Consider the following 19,434-nt stretch of genomic DNA (forward strand, 5'->3'; position numbering starts at 1 on the left):
AGAGACCAGAGCAGCTTCCCCGGGTGCAAGGTGTTGGGGAAGCCCCCTCCACCTGCATTCCTGGCCAACTGTTTTCCTCTGTCTCAGCCTCTGCTGGCCCAGTCCCAAGGAAGGTGAGCTGGGGGCAGGAACCCTGAACACACCTGTCTTTCTCTCTCCCAGCAGCTCCCAGCACGGGCAAGAGATCAACATCATGGTCATCGGCCACATGGACTTGGGCACGTCCACTACAACTGGGCATCTTATCTACAGATGCGGGGGCGTCAACAAGAGGACCATCGAAAGGTCTGAGAAGGAGGCTTCTGAGGTGAGGCTGCTCTTCCTGAGTGCTCCCTGCCCCCTTTCCAGCCTTGGTTTCTCTGGGAGAGAGGCCTCGTGGTGGGGGAGGGAACACTTGCTGGGCTGGTAGGTGTTTTTGTTCTCAATTATTCCAGGCAGATGGTGTGGCTGCCACTTTCCAGGTGAGTTAACAAGGCTCGGAAGGGTTAAATAGCTTGCCTGAGGATGGGGCCAAGGTTTAAAGTCCAGTGTGATATAGCTGCCACAATACATCAGGAGGTAAAGCAGCATCCCCATTTTAAAGGGGGGAATGGATTCATTTGCCATGCATCTACCATGGATGTAGGGTTAGCTCCTGGAGATACACTGGTGAACAGGACAAGCTTTGTCCCCTGGGAACTCTTGGTCACACACCCCTGTGCCACACAAAAAGCTCAGTAACAGTGTGGGTGCTGTAGAAGCCCAGGGCAGGGATAATGAACATGGCCTGCGAGGCCCTGAAGGCTTCCCAGAGGAAGGGACCTCCTCTGAGTCTTGAGGGAATGCGGAGGGTATCCGTGGGCCACGAGGAGACTAGAACAGCAGGTCAGAGCACCTCAGGTGGAGAGTGGTTGTTTGACAAGACAGGAGACATGGACCTTGACAGCCCTGCTAAGGAGTCTAGCCACTGTCCCTGCAACCACTAAAGGATTGCAAGCATGGGAGTGACAGGGTCAAACAAGTCTTTCAGGAAGAGCATGCTGGGGGCAGCAAAGGGAGAACAGACCAAAGGGCCCAACACTGGGGGCTGGGAAGCCAGTCAGCAGGTTGTTGCAGCTGAGCAGGTGAACAAGGATGCTGGCCTGGGCTCGGGCAGCAGCAGCAGGCATGGAGAGTAATGGGTGGAGTCCAGAGGCGTGGTGGCGGGGAACCCACAGAACTTAAGGGTCAGCTCTAGGGAAGGGGGTAAGGAGGAAGAGGAACTCCTAGCTTGGGAAAGTGGATGGTTGGTAAGTACCAGAGGCAGAGCCGGCCTGAATCTGAGCGAGTCTGCCCTAGATGTGTGACACTTGAGGCATCCATGGGGCAGCTGAATATTGAAGTCTGGAGCTTGGGGTGGAAGCCCAGGTTGGAGACTAGACCACAGGAGACAGCAGGGCACATGCTGTGGGAAAGGGTGAGGGACAGAGCCCTGGGATGGGTGGAAGAAGAGATGCCCATGTAGCAGAATGAAAATGGAGGGCCAGGGAAGTGGGTGGAAAACTTTGGAGAAAGTCAAAGAAGCATCTCAAGAAGATGGGAGGGGTCTGAGAACCAGATGCTGCAGAGGTATAAATAGGGAGAATTTAAAAAAGACAGTGCTCTTTTTTGTGGCGCCTTGGAGGTGGTCGGCCGGTTCAGAATGAAGCTGAACATCTCTTTCCTGGCCACTGGCTGCCAGACACTCACTGTAGTAGACGAGGAAAGAAAACTTCGTACCTTTTCTGAGAAGCGTGTGGCCACAGAAGTTGCTGCTGACGCTGTGGGTGAAGAATGGAAGGGCTACGTGGTCCAAAGCAGTGGTGGGAACGACAAACAAGGTTTCCCCAGGAAGCAGGGTGTCTTGACCCATGGCCGAGTCTGCCTGCTTCTGAGTAAGGGGCATTCCTGTTACAGACCTAGGAGGACTGGAGAAAGAAAGTGCAAATCTGTACAGGGTTGCATTGTGGATGCCAATCTGAGTGTTCTCAATTTGGTCATCACACAAAAAAAGGGAGAAGGATATTCCTGGACGCACTGATACTACTGTGCCTCGTCGCCTGGGGCCCAAAAGAGCTAGCAGAATCCGCAAACTTTTCAATCTCTCTAAAGAAGATGATGTCCTCCAGTATGTTGTGAGAAAGCCCCCAAACAAAGAAGGTGAGAAACCTAGGACCAAAGCACCCAAGATTCAGCGTCTTGTTACTCCACGTGTTCTGCAACACAAACATCAGCTTCCTGCTCTGAAGAAACAGCGTACTAAGAAAAATAAGGAAGCGGCTGCAGAATATGCTAAACTTTTGGCCAAGAGAATGAAGGAGGCCAAAGAAAAATGCCAGGAACAAATTACCAAGAGACAGAGGCTGTCCTCTCTGAGAGCATCCACTTCTAAATCTAAGCCCAGTCAAAAATGAGATGTTCTAAGAGTAACCAGTAAGTAAGACCAGACATCAAAGGAAAAAAAAAAAGACAGTAGTTAACAGCATAAGTTTGTGCCATTGGATACGTAGATCCCATTTTCCTAATCTTGGCTTCCAGACGTGCAGTCAGTTATTGTGCAGGCACTTATATGGCGGGGGCTGGTAAGGAAAGCTTTAGAACCCTGAGAAAAGACTGGCTGGTCCACAGTCAATATGGTGGAAGCAAAACTGAGAAGTTTATGGAGAAACAAATGATCTGATGTGGTGGTTCTCAAACTTTCTGGTCTTAAGAAACTTTTATGCTATTAAAGGGACCCCAAAGAGTTTTTGTTGATGTATATTAGATATGCCTACGTTTACCATATTCAAAATTAAGACTGAATTTTTAAAATATTTAATTCATTTAAAAATAGCAGTAATAGGGACTTCTTAGGTGGTGCAGTGGTTAAGAATCCACCTGCCAATGCGGGGTACATAGGTCTGATCCCTGCTCCAGGAAGATTCCACATGCTGCAGAGCAACTAAGCCCATGTGGCACAACTACTTAGCCTGCGCTCTAGAGCCTGCGAGCCACAACTACTGAGACCATGTTGCCGCAACAACTGAAGCCCACATACCTAGAGCCTGTGCTCTGCAACAAGAGAAGTCACCGCAATGAGGAGCCTGCGCACCACAATGAGGAATAGCCCCCGCTCGCCACAACTAGAGAAAGCCCATGTGCAGCAACGAAGACCCAACACAGCCAATAAATAAATAAATAAATTTATAAAAAATAAAAATAGCAGTAATAAACTCCTTACTATTAACATAAATGTCATATTTTTCTGTGTTTGAAAAATACCTATTTTCCAAAACAAAAAATGTTAGAGGAGTGGCATTGTTTTACATTTTTGCAGATATCTTTAATGTCTGGTTTAACAGCAGACAGCTGATTCTCTTATTGGCTTCTACATTCACTCTGTGGCAATTTCATGTTAGGTAGACTCTAGAAGACACTGCTAGAGGTCCTGAAACCACTCTTTGAGAACTGTTTATCTAATATGTTTTCTAAACTATGATGAACTTTATACAAGTTCCTATAGCAGCAAAAAGTCAAGACACCTGGGTTCTAGTCCTATCTCCTAGTGACCTAATTTGTTTTCTTGAAGAAGCCACCTGGTCTCTGGATTCTCCTGATCTCCACTCTGCCCTCAGAGCCTAGCGCAGCATAGAACTTAGAGCTGAAATGAACAAATGCCCAGGATCTCCCAGCTGGCAAGTGGTAGAAGACACCCTAAACCAATCTGGTAAACTGTATATGCTACAGACTTTTTAGTAGCCTCATTTTCACGAATGCTGAAAGTTCAACTTACCTGGGATTCCAGGGGTAATTCTCAGTCACAGCTACCATTTAACATAGGGTAACAGTTAAGAGCTTGAACTTTACAGTCGGATGCCTTGGGTTCAAATCCTGGTTCTGCAGCTTATCACCTGTGTGATCCTGAGCTAGTCAGTTCATTTCTCTATTATGTCATCTGTAAAATGGAGACAATAAAACTTCACTGAATCATTGTGAGAATTCCATGAGCTAATCCATCTTATGTGCTAAAGGCAACACCAGATATGTGATCAGCATCACTTACGCATTTGTCGCTGTTATTTCACAGCTTGCTGTGGCCCTGGGTCACTCTCACTCCACAACTTGCTCTGAAAGAAAAACTTAACTGTACAAGTAATACATTCTATTATTTAAGAAATTCAAAGGCATCTCCATACACTGACCTGTTATTGTCTCCTCTGATTGTCAACTTACTTGGGAACTTTCTTCTTGGTTGGGGGGTAGCTTCGGAAGGCGGAATGACCCTGGGGTTTTCCCTCCCACTCCTGGCCCAGATGGGCAAACTCTCCTTCAAGTACGCCTGGGTGCTGGACAAGCTGAAGGCCAAGCAGGGACGTGGCATCACCATCAACATCTCCCTGTGGAAGTTCGAGACCAAGAAATACTACCTCACCATCGATACCTCAAGTCACCGTGACTTCATCAAGAACGTGATCACGGGCACCTCGAAGGTACCACCAGGGAGGGTTATCTGCTCTGCTATGGGGGCCCTGCGATGGGGATGGGCCGTGGGTGTCCTAGGGCAGGTCTGAACTGGACCTTCCTCTCTGTCCCTCGGGCCATGCGGATTGCTCCATGCCGATCGTAGTAAGTGGTGTAGATGAGTTTGAGTCGCATCTCCAAGAACAGGTAGACCCATGAGCATGCACTGCTGGCCTACATGCTGGGCGTGCAGCAGCTCATTGGGGCGGTCAACAAGATGGGCATCACGGATCCTCCTTACTGTAGGGATCAGCAAGGAGGTTAAGGCCTCTATCAAGAAGATCAGTTACAACGCTGAGGCTGTTGCCTTCATGTCTATCTCAGGCTGGCTTGGGGACAACATGAGAGAACCCGCCACCAAGGTGAGAGTGGATGGGGGCTGGGCCAATTACATGAGACTTTCCAACTCAAATCGTTGGGCTTTTCCTAGGATATAATACCTAGGATTTAGAGTGCGCTTCTAGGCCAGTCACCGTGAGTGATCTCCATCCCCAAGGGATACATGATTTGAATCCCTTTTTACAGATGAACAAGCAGAGGTAACTCAAGACTATGTGACTAGTAAGCATAGAGCTGCACTGTCCAGTGTGGTAGCCACTGATTATAGGTGGCTATTTAAATTATTAAATCAAATAAACTCAGTTTCTTAGTTGCATTAGCTACACGTCAAGTGCCCAACAATCATACCTGGTTACCATATTGGACGGTGTGGTTAGGAATATTTCCATCATTGCAGGAAGCTTCTATTGGTAGTGCTAGCAGAGTCTAGAATTCTAGCGCGTGCTCACTGCATCTAAGCTATACTACCTCTCAAGACGGGTTAGGCAGTTATGGGGGCAATATAAATGTGTCTAAGATATAGTCACCGTGCCCATGGATCCCAGAATCTGGTAGGGTTTAACATTCCTAGATGAGTGTCTCCCTACTAAGGAAGTCTAGCTCTAGCATCAGATCTGGGTTCAAGCCCCATTTCCATCCCTTGTTCACAGTAAAGTGATGAGTAAGGTATTAATGGGACTTAGGACTCACTTCATGGGGTTGTGAGAACTACCTGGGAGACTGCACATGGGCATCTGTTCACACATGCAGTTGGCACTCAAGTGCTAACTGCTATCACTTACTCCATTTGCCTAAAGCCTACCTTTTCTATAACGGACTTGAGGATTCTTAACCTTTTGCTCCCCGTGTACATAGCTATCTTTTTCTGACTATGAAATTAACGTCTAACTCTTCACAAGCAGCATTTCATGCAGATATGAAGCATGAACTACAATCCCATGGCTTACCGATAACCTGGTTTTCCTGCAGTTCTTTCTACATGTCACAGCTGGACTCAAACTAAACAGAATATTCTATAACACTTCTAATTTTTAAAATTTCCCTGCCATTCAAACATGTTCAGGGACTTACCTGGTGGTCCAGTGGTTAAGATCCCATGCTCCCAGTGAGGGGGCCTGGGTTCAATCTCTGGTCAGGGAACTAGATTCTGCACACCGCAACCAAGACCCCCCACTTCCTGCAACTAAAAGATCCCGCATGGCAACTAAAGATCCTGCATGCTGCAACTAAGACCTGGCTCAGCTAAATAAATAAATAAATAATTTTAAATATGTTCCATAGTTAATGGATGTTTTGTATTGAATCTCAAAGTATAGTAGTTTATTTAGCCATATCCATTATTAAATGAAAATGGTGACTAACAATTGAAGAAATTACTGTGTGACAGATACCAGACTAAGCACTTTATACACCCAGAACCTCATAAAGAAGGCATTTTATTCCCATGTGAAATAAGAAAACTGGGACACAGTTAAGGAATAGCCCAAGGTCACCAGCTTCTAAGAACATTGTTTCTAGTTTTATTAAAAATTGCTGTAAGCATTTTGGTAAATAAATCTTTGCATGTGTCCTCAATAACTTGATTAGAATAAGTTCCTAATGAAACAAAGGGTAGGCATTATTTTGACGTCTTCTGACATATCTTGCCCAATTGTCCTTGTGGAACTGCCATTGGCCATGTGTTCCTTTGGATGGTATTTGAACTTTGGCATGCCGGGCACTGTCCTTGGTGCTGAGGATACCACAGTGAATAGGAAGTCTGCTCACAGCACTCATAGTCTTGTGCGGGGTGTGTGTGTGTGTGTGTGTGTGTGTGTGTGTGTGTGTGTGTGTGTTTTGGGGGTGGGGAATAATACAGTGTATGATGACAAGTGCTGAGAAAAATCTAAAAGGTAAAGGGACAAGATAAGAGTACGTTAGCATATATATACTACCAACTGTAAAATAGATAGCCAGTGGGAAGTTGTATAACAAAGGGAGTCCAACTCGAGGATGGAAGATGCCTTAGAGGACTGGGGCGGGGAGGGTCGGGGGGACTCGAGGGGGGGGGAGTCAAGGAAGGGAGGGAATACGGGGATATGTGTATAAAAACAGATGATTGAACTTGGTGTACCCCCAAAAAAATAAAAAAAATAAAAAAAGAGTACGTTAGTGGTCAAGGGGCACTCATCTAAAATGACAAATCTGAAGCTTTTGATGCCTGTTTCCCCACACCTTGAGTTTTGTCACACATTTCAGCTAGTGAGATACGCGTTTCATGCTCATGTCCTTTTGAGCATTTATTAAGCACCTACTATGTTCTAGATGCTAAAAGAACAGAGCATGCAGCCAGTGGACTACAGAGTAGACTTGGAATTTGGACTCAGCTCTCAAATACCTGTGACATTGAACTCCTCAGTTTCCCCTGCTTTAAGATGGGGATGATGCTGACCTCATGGGATGTGTGGGTCTGTGAGTTGGGACAGAGCCAAGTGAGATGCCAAGTTCATCAAGCTAACTGAAGAGCTTATCCTCATTGAGGAGGCTGGTGTTTGATAAGGAGCTGGTCTCATCATCAACTGGTTTAGCCATCTGCCAGTCATTGGTCCTTTGCTAACCTACTTCTCACCCTTGATTATCCCCTCTGGAAAGAGAAGGAACACTTTTTTTTTTTACAAGTTTGAATTATTTATACGAAATTGCTTACAAATTTTTTTCAAAGCCTCCTACCTCTCCCCTTTCCTCCACCCTCAATAAGAGTTGAATATTAATAGAAATGGTAGCTTTCTTCCTTGGGCCACTAATTTCTGAGTCCATGAGGCAAGATGTATTCTGTGTGGCTTCTATACTGCACAGCACTGCTTCTCTTCCATGGAAGAAGACTTCCTTGACTAGAGCCTTCTTCCCCGTCCACCAAAACCTTCCCTGATGCCCCTTCCACACCCTTTCACCTATGGCAGTTGTAGCCTCTTCCCCTTCTGAGAGTCTCACCAAGAACTGAGAGTTCACAGAGCTTGCTGTGTGTACCCTCAGGGCCAGAGCACCTACCTCTCTATAGCGCTGTGGTAGGGGCTGGTGTTTCCTTTGATACAGATGGGATACTGAGGTTTTGAAGCCTAGAGGTTTGCTCAAGGACCTAAGGCTTAAAAGGGGGAATTTCATCAGGATTCCAATTGTCTGCCTGACCTACAAGGTCCAAGTGCTTGACCAGCTCTTGATCAGCCCACTTGGCCCTTAATATCAACCAGCTTGATTCTTTCTGCATGTCCCCCGTCCTGGATTTCCAGTTAACTGATATATCTTTGAGGGCAAAGATGATGTCTCTGATGAGCTTTGGGTAGCATTTTTAGAGGAGTAAATACAACATCTGCTTAAAAGGCATGCGAACAAGTCTTGCTGAAAGTCATCTTCCCGGAAGGTCTTTTACTCAATAATGCACCCTTGCTTATAAGTCTCTTTCCTCCATCTTCAGATGCTGCAGCACATTCTTTAGGGTACCTCAGCTGGAGAATGTCTTAGTCTTTAGAATGTATGAGTGTTAGAGTATTTCTTGTTTTCACTCTTTTTCTTTTTTCTTTTGAGTTTTTACTTCTTTAATTTATTTTTAAATTTTATTTTTATTATTTATTTTTGGCTGCAATGGGTCTTTGTTGCTGTGCACAGGCTTTCTCTAGTTGTGGCAAACAGGGGATACTCTTCATTGCAGTGTGCAGGGTTCTCATTGTGGTGGCTTCTCTTGTGGAGCACAGGCTCTAGGTGCATGGGCTTCAGTAGTTGCAGCACATGGACTCTAGAGTGCAGGCTCAGTAGTTGTGGCACACCTGCGTAGTTGCTCCTCGGCATGTGGAATCTCCCCAGACCAGGGATCAAACCCACGTCCCCTGCATTGGCAGGCAGATTCTCAACCATTGCGCCACCAGGGAAGTTCTTGTTTTCATTCTTATTACTGATGTGTACTTAACTTCGCTGAATGTTAACAAGTCCTTTCTCTTCTCTGGGCCTCAGTTTCCCCATCTGTGTAATGAGCAGGTGGAATAAGATCTAAGGGCTATTCAGGTTCTAGGAATCTCTGCTTCCTAAAATGTATGGGCTCAACTCAGGGGCAATGCCTGTGAGAACTGGAGTAATTGCCACCATTTAGTTGGCGCATAATTCTCGTCAAATATTGTGCTTGGTGAACTGAGTGTGGGCTTTTGTGTCTTTACACTGGTCTGCAAGTAGGCAGTGATATTGCTGTTTCACAGGTGAGGAAGCCCAGGCTCAGAATGCATAAAGAAATTGCTTGAGGTCCCATGTTAAGTACAGGCTGGTACCTGGGACTGGCTTCCTTAGGGCTGAATAAGCTGCACATTCGGTGGCTTTTCCAGATGCTCTGGTTTCAAGGCTGGAAGATTACCAGGAAGGAAGGGAATGTGGAAGGCACGAAGCTACTAGAAGCACTGGACTCCATCATGCCTCCTGCCTGCCCTACAGACTAGCCCCTGCAGGATGTGTACAAGATTGGGCTGAGTGCATGCTGGGTGGGGGTACTTGGGGTTGAGGGGCCACCAGGGTCTGGCTGCTGACAGCCCTGGTTGCTCTGTCCCTTTAGGTATTGGCACTGTGCTGGTGGGCAGGGTAGAAACTAGCATCCTCAAGCCAGGCATGGTGGCGACCTTTGCCCTCTGCAACATCACCACCAAGGTCAAGTCTGTGGAGATGCACCATGAGGCCCTGGCAGAGGCCCTGCCTGACGACAACGTGGGCTTCAATGTGAAGAATGTGTCCGTGAAGGACATTAGGCAGGGCAATGTGGCAGGGGACAGCAGAAATGACCCATGCTTAGAGGTGGGAGCTTCCTCTCCCAGGTGAAAAAGCCCACTTACAGGTGTCCTCCTGAAGTGACCATTCAATCCTGAGAATAGGATGGGTCACTAGGTCATTCAGGAAGTGATCACTGAACATGTGCTCCAGGCTGGGCTCTTGTCAGCAGTGTAGGTAGAGAGGCAGTCTGGGTGAGTACCCTGACTCTGCAGCGTATTTGCTATTTGCTCTTGAACAAGACAATGCATTCTGCTGATCTGGTTAGTTTCCAAAGTATGATCTTGATGCCTTAAAGCAGTAGTTCTTAAACCAAGTGAATTAGAAATCACAAAAATTCAGATTCTTAGAACGCTCTCCAGTGGTTCTGATTCAGTAGGTTTATGTGGAAACTGGGAATCTGTATGTTTGGACCTCTCAGGTGTTTCCTTGGCCCAGAGTCAGACTATGAAGCCCTTTCTTTTTTCTTTTTTTTTTTTTTTTAATTTGGCCACGCTGTGTGGCATGTGGGAGCTTAGTTCCCCCGACCAACCCGCTTCCCCTGCAGTGGAAGCATGAGTCTTAACCACTGAACCAGAAAGGGAAAGCGGCTTGTCTAGTATCACACAGGAAGGCAGGGGCCACTTTAGAACCTTGCTAACTCAAAGTGTGGTCCGTGCACCAGAAGCAGGGGAGTCCCCTGGGAGTTGGTTAGAAATGCAAAATCTCAGGTTCCGTCCAGACCTGCTGAATTCAAATCTTCATTTTAACAAGATCCCCAGGTAACTGAGGTGCACATCAAAGTCTGAGAAGCACTGACCTAGAGGAGGTGAGCAGTAAAGAGATTAGCAGGGACTTTTTCTCCTTCCACTGCTCTCTGGTGCAGTGGTTTCAAACCGAGTGGACGACCAGAACCATTGATGGAGCCTATTAAACCCAGAGGCTCAGATTCCCCAATTTCTTACATTCTCCAGTTATCTCATGCATGGCTGGGCTTGAACCACTAGAACTTTCTGAACTCAATACATAGGGAGTGGCACTTCCTACTCTGTGCTAAGCTCTGTGCTAAATGTTAGGCCGTCAGGGTCATCAAAGCCATGGAGATAAAAGCAACTACTGAAGGCAGAGTCACCAAGGCAACCGTCAAAGCCTCCAAGAAGTGAGTGTTGACGGCTACTCAGGTCCGCCCAGGTCAGGAGCAGCCCAGGCAGAGCCATGCCCGGGAAAGAGTGGCTCAAGGAGAAGACTTGGACTTGCTCTTCTCTTGCCTGAACTGTCCTAAACCTGCCCCTGCTAACTTGGTTTTCTTTTTGCTGATGAGTTTCAGGCATGGGAATAAAGCATAAGTCATTTTGCCCCTGCTTCTACTGACCTGGATGTCTCCAGTAAGGAGGAAGCAGAGGGGTGCTAGGTCTAATTCTGCCCCTCTGCCTTTCTCCTGGGGGCCTGACTGGTGCAGGAACAAGAGAGATGGGGGGAGGGGGTCACGGGGAGGAAAAGGTATAAAGGGGGAAGCCTGGTGCAGCTTTTGGTCCTTGCTTAGTTCATCAGCTCCTAAAACAGGACTGGACTCTGGTGTTAGACCCCCTGACTTAAATAGTGTCTATAAATGTTACTGAACCTCTGTGTGCCTTGTTTGCCCATCTATAAAATGGGAAAACAATAGCATTTGCCTCCACATGGATGTTGAGTAAGTTGGTACCTACTGGACATGACATATTAGTAATAATTAGTCATTCCTCATTACCACGTGTGGGTACTGCTGTCAAGTGACTCGGCTAGAGAAAAATTGTGGCAGGAAGGAATGAGACAGGTGTTCTCAAGGATAAGCTTTTATGTACCTTCCTAGGTACATGTTTCCCTCAAGTTATTTTCTCTACTTTGATGATTTCAGAGTTACAGAGAAGTTGCAAGAAGTCCCAGGTATCCTTCATCTGGATTCTGCAAATCTTAAACTTACCACATTTGCTTTATCCTTTTCCCTCTAAATATACATTTTTCTCCTGAAACATTTGATAGTAAACTGCAGATATGCTGCCCCTTTCCTCCAAATACTGAATGTGTATCTCTTAAACCTAACGACATTCTCTTATGTAACCACGCTCACATAATCAGGTCAAGCATTCAATTACCATGCATACATTTCTGAAGTCTACAGATTTTGCCAGTGGTCCCAATAATGTGCTTTATAGGAAAAGAACATGCAGGATCACGTGCCACGTTCAGCTGTCACATCTCTGGAGTTTTAGAACAGCCCCTCCCTTGGCTCTGCCCGTCCTAGGGGTCCGCCTGGGGCCCCTGCTCTGGACTAGCTCTGGGAGCTTGGTAGAGAAAGCTCAGAGGATGGGCCTTTCCACTCTGCTTTCCTCTATCAGCCCAGCTTCTCGGAAGTGTCCTTTTGTCCCTAAGGATGATACAAGGAGAACCTGGGGGCTTCTACCTCCCCTACCGGGATGAGAGAAGGAATTGTGGCTGTAGAAGAAAGCCCCGTCACTCCTTTTCCACCAAAGCCCGGTATGTTCTCCTTTCTCCATTTGTCCCCGTCAAAGAAACCCCCTGACTCAAGTCCAGCTTCTGTCTGGGGTGTGGATCCTGGCAAGGCACCCCCTTGGGTTCTGCTGATGAGGATTTAGTGCAAACCAGGGAGGCCTGTTACTGTCTGAGATCCGAGTACTTGTCTGTCAGAGACTAACCTGTAAGCCATCCTGTGCCTGCAGGATGGCCCTCTCTTAATTAGGTACCATGTCTAAGACTTTTTTGGGGGAAGGGGTTGCTTGAATATAGTGGGTTTATATTATTAAGAACCACCACTTATTGTGGGCTTACTATGTGCCCTATAAAATTACCTCATTTAATTTTCACAACCTCAAGTGATATAAGTACACATTTTAAAGCTGAGGGATACTGAGCCTGATTAGTAACCTGCCCGAGATCCCATAGCTACTGAGCTAGCCAGTACAGGACCACATGTGCCTGTCTTCACAGCTCAGGACTCTTAAGCCAACCCTCTGTTCTAATTACTATTTAAATATTTACATTCCATTTGTTTACACTGTTGCAGAATAAAACTGTTACTTCAAAATGTGCACAACTGACTTAGTGTAGTTCTGGCCGTCTCCACACGCAAGAACCACCCACACCTGAGGCTGCGGGCAGGAACAGCGTCCACGGGGACCGGAAACTCAAAGAAATGCCGGTTCAGGGAGCTTTAAAAACCGGCTTTTGGAAAAGCCCAGGTCCCAGCGGTCAGCCACTGTCGCCTGCCTTTGCCATCTGTGTCCACGAGGGGGAAACCGATTCTACGCGGCTCCAGACGCGCCTCGCTTCCTCTCCCTCATCTCGCTGGTTAGCCCTTAAGGGCCCGCCTACTGGCCCATAAGGCTCTGGGTCGGAAGTCTCACTTTCTCTTCCTGTCTCCAGTCATGGCGGTGAGTAGCCGAGGCCTGGGCTTGCTTCCGTTCATCCGCCTCCATCCACGGCCGGCGGAGCCTGCGGGGGTTACCTCGCCCGCCCGAGGAGAACGGGGCCCGCAATGCCGGCCGTGCCGTAACTGGCAGAGCCATGCGAGCCGAGGGCGCGAAGCTGGACCCTGTCGCCTTCCCTCCGTCCTCCCAGGAGCGGGCTCGGGGCAGCCGCCGGAGGCCCAGAAGCACGTCCCGCAGGCTGCAGCGAGGGCCAGTGGAGCGATCGGAGGGGTGTCTGGGACGCGGGGCCCGGACCTGTTGCCGGACTCGGGGACTGGAAACTTGCCCAGTGCTGGGGAGCCTCAGCTGGTTCCTCCCTCGGGGCAGACCCCAGGCTTCCGCCGCAGCCGCTAGACGGCTTCCGAATGGGGTGGGGGACGGCTGCACAGCCACGTGCTGTTTTCTCTGCCCTCATCGGCCGTGTGACAGAGGCGCCCTCCGTCCCCTGACACTTTGAGCCCCTTGGGGTTCACCCTCAGTGTCTGTAACTTTATCACTCGGTACCTGTCCTGTTTCTGTGTACCGGTTCCGTGCGTGGGGGAAGGAGATATAAGACTTCCTCGGTGCCTCCCAGACAAACATGGTGATAATTCTTAAACCTTTAGGGCTTTCGGTAGTATTTGGGATGAGCGGAAATGCGGTGCGTGTATGAGTATTAGGCTGGCGCCTGTGGCAGGGTTGAGTGTACTGATCGCTGCTCTTCCCTGTTTGCAGCAGGATCAAGGTGAGAAGGAGAACCCCATGCGGGAACTTCGCATCCGCAAACTCTGCCTCAACATCTGCGTGGGGGAGAGTGGAGACAGGCTGACCCGGGCAGCCAAGGTGCTGGAGCAGCTCACAGGCCAGACCCCCGTTTTCTCCAAAGGTGAGTAGTGGCGGCAGGGAGAAGGGCTGGCGGCTGGAGACATACCTCGCCTACTGTCAAGCCTGTTCTGTACCCATTTTGATGGTGACAGTTGACGTCTCTTTAAAGTGTTGCTTTCCTGAGCTTCCCAAGAAGTATCTTCCTTTCAACATAGGGGTGGTGCCGGAATACCAGATTTTGTATGAGCCAAGATTAAGCTAGGACTGGCCCATGTAGAGATTTTTTCAAAGTAAGGAGAATATGAGGTAGTCTGGAAATGCTGGGAATGCAGAAAATGGCATTTGGCTTGATTGACAGGGTTATATAGGCTACAGTAAGAACAGGGCTGTGTGCCTAGACTAACCTGGTTCAGACCCCAGCTCCATCGCTTGCTAGTCTGACTTGGGCTTCTCTGGGCCTCAGCTTTATTTGCATACAGGGGATGGTAATATTTGCTTTAAAAGATTGTAGTTGATAGAATAGGTTATTTGAAATGCCTGCTGCACACCAAGCACCATATAGGCATTACTGTCATTATATTTTTTGCTGTTTTTAGAGTTCTTTTGCATCAGGGTGATGGAATATGGCAAGTCCTTGGACTCACAGCCTGCCTCTTATTGCCCACTGATCTTGTGCAGGTTGACCTCTCACAAATGCTGTAAAATGGGGATAACAGTACGATAAGGTTTTAGCAAATGTTAGCTAATATTAACAAACATTACTAATAGAATGCATGATCATCTTCCTTTAGCCTATTCTGATTGTGAACTAGCCCTTCCTGAGACTTTGACATTGTAGCTTTGAGGTCTTAATTGCTGAAGTATGGCTGAGTGACTTGGAAGATGGAAAATTGTTTCTGTGTTACAAATGAATCCGATTAACAGATACAGTTGACACTGGTTAGAACACCACCACTTTGGAATGTGGATGGATACTTAATGTCTCTTTGGAGTCATAGAGGTAATGTTCTGGGGGTCAGGGGAGTGCAGTGAGGATATGACAACAGCTGACTCCTTGTTACCCCTGCCTGCAGCTAGATACACCGTCAGATCCTTTGGCATCAGGAGAAATGAAAAGATTGCCGTCCACTGCACAGTCCGTGGGGCCAAGGCAGAAGAAATTCTGGAGAAAGGTCTAAAGGTGAGGCTGATCCCTTCATGGGATAATACTAAAGAGCACCAATTTAGCACATAGTTATAGTGGCAGTAGTTACATTTAAATGTACTGCCTTCTGATGTTTTTTGGATTTCCAAAGGGTTTTCCTTTCCCTTTGAAAGTTAGTTATGTAAAATCCATAGTTGTGATTTGGTGTAGTGGGGACATCAGATTTCGTTCTGGCCAAATTACATTGAATTGTGTTTTGGGGGTCCTGAGTATTGCAGTCTGAGCTAGTTATTAGGAGTTTAGTTGCTAGGGAGTGATTGCTGCATTTTTCTCCTCAGGTGCGAGAGTATGAGTTAAGAAAAAATAACTTCTCAGATACTGGAAACTTTGGCTTTGGGATCCAAGAACACATCGATCTGGGGATCAAATATGACCCAAGCATTGGTATCTACGGCCTGGACTTCTATGTGGTATGAATGCTTAATCTTCTCCACTCCTGGTCTGTGAGAATAGAATCTGCTCCTCCTTTATTTCACATGTGCTATCTTGACGGTTGGGGCTTTGAGTGTTGTCTGTCTTCTCTCCCTTGGGAAGATACACCTCGTTTGTGGCAGGTGTGGGGATATAGCACTGACTGTGCTCTAGATGGACAAGATCCGTGATGCTTACTGTCTAGGATCTAGCAAGCACTGGTGTGGCTCAAAGGGCGAAGGAAACAGCTCCATCCAGCCACTGAATTGAAAATTTGAGAGATAGTATTGGGGTTGCATTTGGCATCTGGATTGGCTGCACTGAGGCTGCTCTTTCCCTGCTTCTTCACTTAGACCCTGGGAATGGGGTGGCTTCCATCCAGAGGACATAGAAGCAGATTTGAGGATGGGGCTGTTTGCTCAGATGGGGATTTTAATGTAGACATGACCATTTGTGTCAGTGTAATGTTTTGATCCAGGCATCAAAGTAAACGGCAAAACCCTGAAGTCCTGGCTAGTGTGAACCTGAAGGATGGTAGCACTCTCCTTACTAGATTTTAATATCCAGACAAATGGTAGTGAGAGTTGGGTGCTCACAGGGGATGACAAACTTTAAGAAGCACTTTTGAGCTGAAGCAGGGGAGAGAAATACAGCTGTTTCTTTGTGCTCCTTGGAATTTTAAGATTTCTACAAGACACACGTTGAAGTAAAATTTGTTTTGCTATTTTAAAAATAAAAGTGCTTTGGGTATGGGGACAGCAGTGGCTCAGCTACCATTGGAAAGTAGGTAGGGGAGCAGGGAGGTGCTGCAAGTCCAGGCTGCAGAGCAAACCTATAGTAAGGCAGTGTGTCGTCCAGGATGCTGGTTCCATCAGACACTGAGATCATGGGTCTCTTGGGCCACCAGGTGACTCTTGAGAATCAGTCACACCAATGTGTGAGTCTTGTCCGTCTGCTCTTGACTCTGAGCTGGGTAGGTGACTGTTGGTTATTCTTGGGACAGGTGCTGGGTAGGCCGGGTTTCAGCATCGCAGACAAGAAACGCAGGACAGGCTGCATTGGGGCCAAACACAGAATCAGCAAAGAGGAGGCCATGCGCTGGTTCCAGCAGAAGGTAAAGCTTGCTCTGTCTCAGGTGGAGTGTGGTGTTGGTGAGTGGAGTTGGGATATGGGGGTGCAAAAGCTAGCACCCCTTGGTGGGTAGCTTTCTTAGAGGTAGAACATTTGGGCAACCTGGCAAATGGGCTTCCAGGGTTGGTGGTTTAAAAGAACACCCAGAACCAGGCTTTCTCCCCAGCCCTGTGAATGCAGGTAGCTGGAAGGGGAGGAATATGGCTTTTAATAGGAGCCCCTTTTCTCAGGGTATAGTGCAATTGAGCATAGTGTAGCAGTTGTTAAAGATGGCCAGCTTCCTGTTTAGGGATATGTATGGGATTCAAAGCCAAAGTTCAAGTATCTGATTTGAATTCTTGAACGTTAGCCATTGCTGCAGTCTTTACTGTTACCACCTGTTCTGAAAAAATAAAATCTCTTCTCTTTCAGTATGATGGGATCATCCTTCCTGGCAAATAAATTCCTTTCTATCCAAAAGGCTAATAAAAACTTTTCAGTCAAATGTACAATTACTGTTGTGTGTTCTGTGAAAGGAGCCTGGCCATAATCAAGTCCTTGGACCTCAAGCCACTTAAAGCTTCGATGGGAATAGCTGGTAACAACCCTGTCATCCCCCCCCCCCCCCCCCCCCCCAATTGGATGCCAGTGTTTCCTGGCAGATGCAAACCTGAGAGCTTCGCAGCACTGCCTGTGCTCACCACACCCTTGTTGACAGGCTGTGTGCAGTGGCCCTGTGGAAACTGATTGTAAAGGGGAGGGTGTGGTTGGGGCTGGGTATGAATTTAGAGCCTTGATTAAAGTAGGCTGCAGGGCTCCCCTCTATTCAGTGATTCTTTGCTTCACTAGAGGTTTTATCAGAACTGATGTCTGAAAGGATCGGAGGCTTTGGTGTTGTGCTTGGGGCCAAATACTGGACTCACTTTTCCTTTAAAATGAGGAGACTCTAGGGTTTGTGAGAGTATAAGTAGAGAAAGGGGATGACTTTTGAGACACATTGCCTGGATTTGATTCCTTGCCCTGTGTTTTATTAGCTTAAATCTGCCTCAGTTTCCCCATATGTACTGTGCAGGCAATAATAGTTATATCCTTCAGGGTTAAATGGTTTAATACTTGTAGAATGCTTAAACTTGTACCAGGCACATAATGTTCAAAAAGGACTAATTTTGTGAGAAATGTTACTCATCAGTTTGTTTCCCCTTTGATATGAAAGTGGAACTTGTCTGTATTTTTCCAGGTCACTTTGAAGCGGTGACGTTCAAAAGCCACCATTTCTCTACTGGACACAGTACTTGGCCAGTGGTTGATAGTTTAAATTTTGAGCACAAGTTAACTCTAATTTACTCACTGTGACTAATGAGTTCGGTTGTCCCTGGGCCACCTTTTCATTGCTGTTAAATGGTTCTCTAATTTATTAGCTGCTTTTGTAGGTATTTTTAAACCTTGAGATTATTTGGTATGCCTAACTTTTAATGAAGATATGACTTATTTTGTATTCTTGATAAAATCTTGTCCGTCAGATCCAGATGCTTAAAGGGGAGAGTCATGAACTGTGTTAGCATATATTTTTTGTTTCACTTAAAACATCAATGTGCATTCACTTCTCAGTCTTTTACTGCGGGCCACCACTTTGTAAACAGAGTAAAAACTTTTGAAGGAGCCCAGTTCATTTGTTTCAGCTTCATTTTTATGCGGGGGGGTCCTCATTGTTTAACATCTGTAATTACACTAACAACTACAACTGAAATAAACATCTTTGAGAACAAACTAATTCTTGGTGAATATATTAGCTAATGAGTACTGGGTGCTAGCTGCTGAGGGAAGTCTGTATGTTTCCCAGAGGTGGAGTATGTGCCAGCTTCAGCTAGATAAAGCACTGCGGGAGAATGAAATGTAGAAAGTCCCTCTAATAGTATTGCCATCCTTGTGAACTTTACGGTTAGCCATTTGCCATGTAGCTGTGTTTTTAAGTTCGTGGTACCATTTAGTTTACCCTCCATTTGGTCCTGCTGTATTGTGTACTTAGTTGAGTTCACTTCCTATTTAAAAATTAAACTGCCTGGGCTCATGGCCCAGAGAGGAAAAGGCCCTAGGGAGTTTGGAGAATAGCTGGCTTTTACTCCTAGTTCTAGCAGTGATATTTTCGGTGAGTGATGAAACATCTTGGGAACTGGAACAGGTGAGGACGCTTCCCTAACCAGTTTAGAGCAGCAGTGCTAGGAAAGCTTACCATCTATCCCTTGACTGATTAGAAGCTTAGCTTCCAGACAGATGTTACACAGGATCTGAAGCATTGATGTTTGGGTTGAGCTTGTTTGGGTCACCTGTGAGGTTGTTAAAACTCCCACCTCAGACCTGAATTCCTTTTAAGAAGATCTGCAGGTGATTTTGTCTGCACACTAAAAGAGTAGAAGCACTGACCACATCCTAATACCAAAACAAAGGCAGGGAGGGAAGGCATAACATCCAGGGAGATATCTTTAATAAAGTTAGTTTTATAAAGTTCCTGCTGTGTGATTTTTCTCATTTCCTCAGCTGCTACCCTTGAAAACTTCGGTAGATGTTAGGTGACTCTGCCCCCATGCTACATGTGGTTGTCTTCAGAATAAGGTAGTGTCCCTGGTGGGCATCTGTCTGTAAGCCGGTTCCAGGCCTGGGAACACTAGGTGCTACTTGGCTGAATGAATGTTGTAGTCCTACAACAACCCATTAGGGCAGAGTTCTCAAACGGGAGTAATTTGCCCATCCCCATCCTGGGCTTTTGGTTATCACAATAACTAGGGCTGCTATTGGCATTAGTGCCTGGAGGTCAAGGATATCAAGCATTCCACCATTCAGGATGATCAC

General features: G+C 46.8%; 1 protein-coding gene and 1 pseudogene across 1 annotated transcript; both read left to right on the forward strand.

Moving 5' to 3' along the window:
* The first annotated feature begins 1,605 nt into the window (after positions 1-1,605).
* On the forward strand, positions 1,606-2,411 carry LOC130858915 (40S ribosomal protein S6-like; annotated as a pseudogene).
* Positions 2,412-12,906: 10,495 nt separating this feature from the next.
* On the forward strand, positions 12,907-17,099 carry RPL11 (ribosomal protein L11). The gene is made up of 6 exons (XM_057699683.1): positions 12,907-13,022; positions 13,773-13,923; positions 14,936-15,042; positions 15,345-15,476; positions 16,481-16,591; positions 17,020-17,099. Exons 1-6 carry the CDS (start codon positions 13,017-13,019, stop codon positions 17,047-17,049), a joined length of 537 nt encoding a protein of 178 aa, XP_057555666.1. The 5' UTR covers positions 12,907-13,016; the 3' UTR covers positions 17,050-17,099.
* Positions 17,100-19,434: the final 2,335 nt, after the last annotated feature.

Source organism: Hippopotamus amphibius, chromosome 1, assembly GCF_030028045.1.
Source record: "Hippopotamus amphibius kiboko isolate mHipAmp2 chromosome 1, mHipAmp2.hap2, whole genome shotgun sequence".
Classification (NCBI taxonomy): Eukaryota; Metazoa; Chordata; class Mammalia; order Artiodactyla; family Hippopotamidae; genus Hippopotamus; species Hippopotamus amphibius.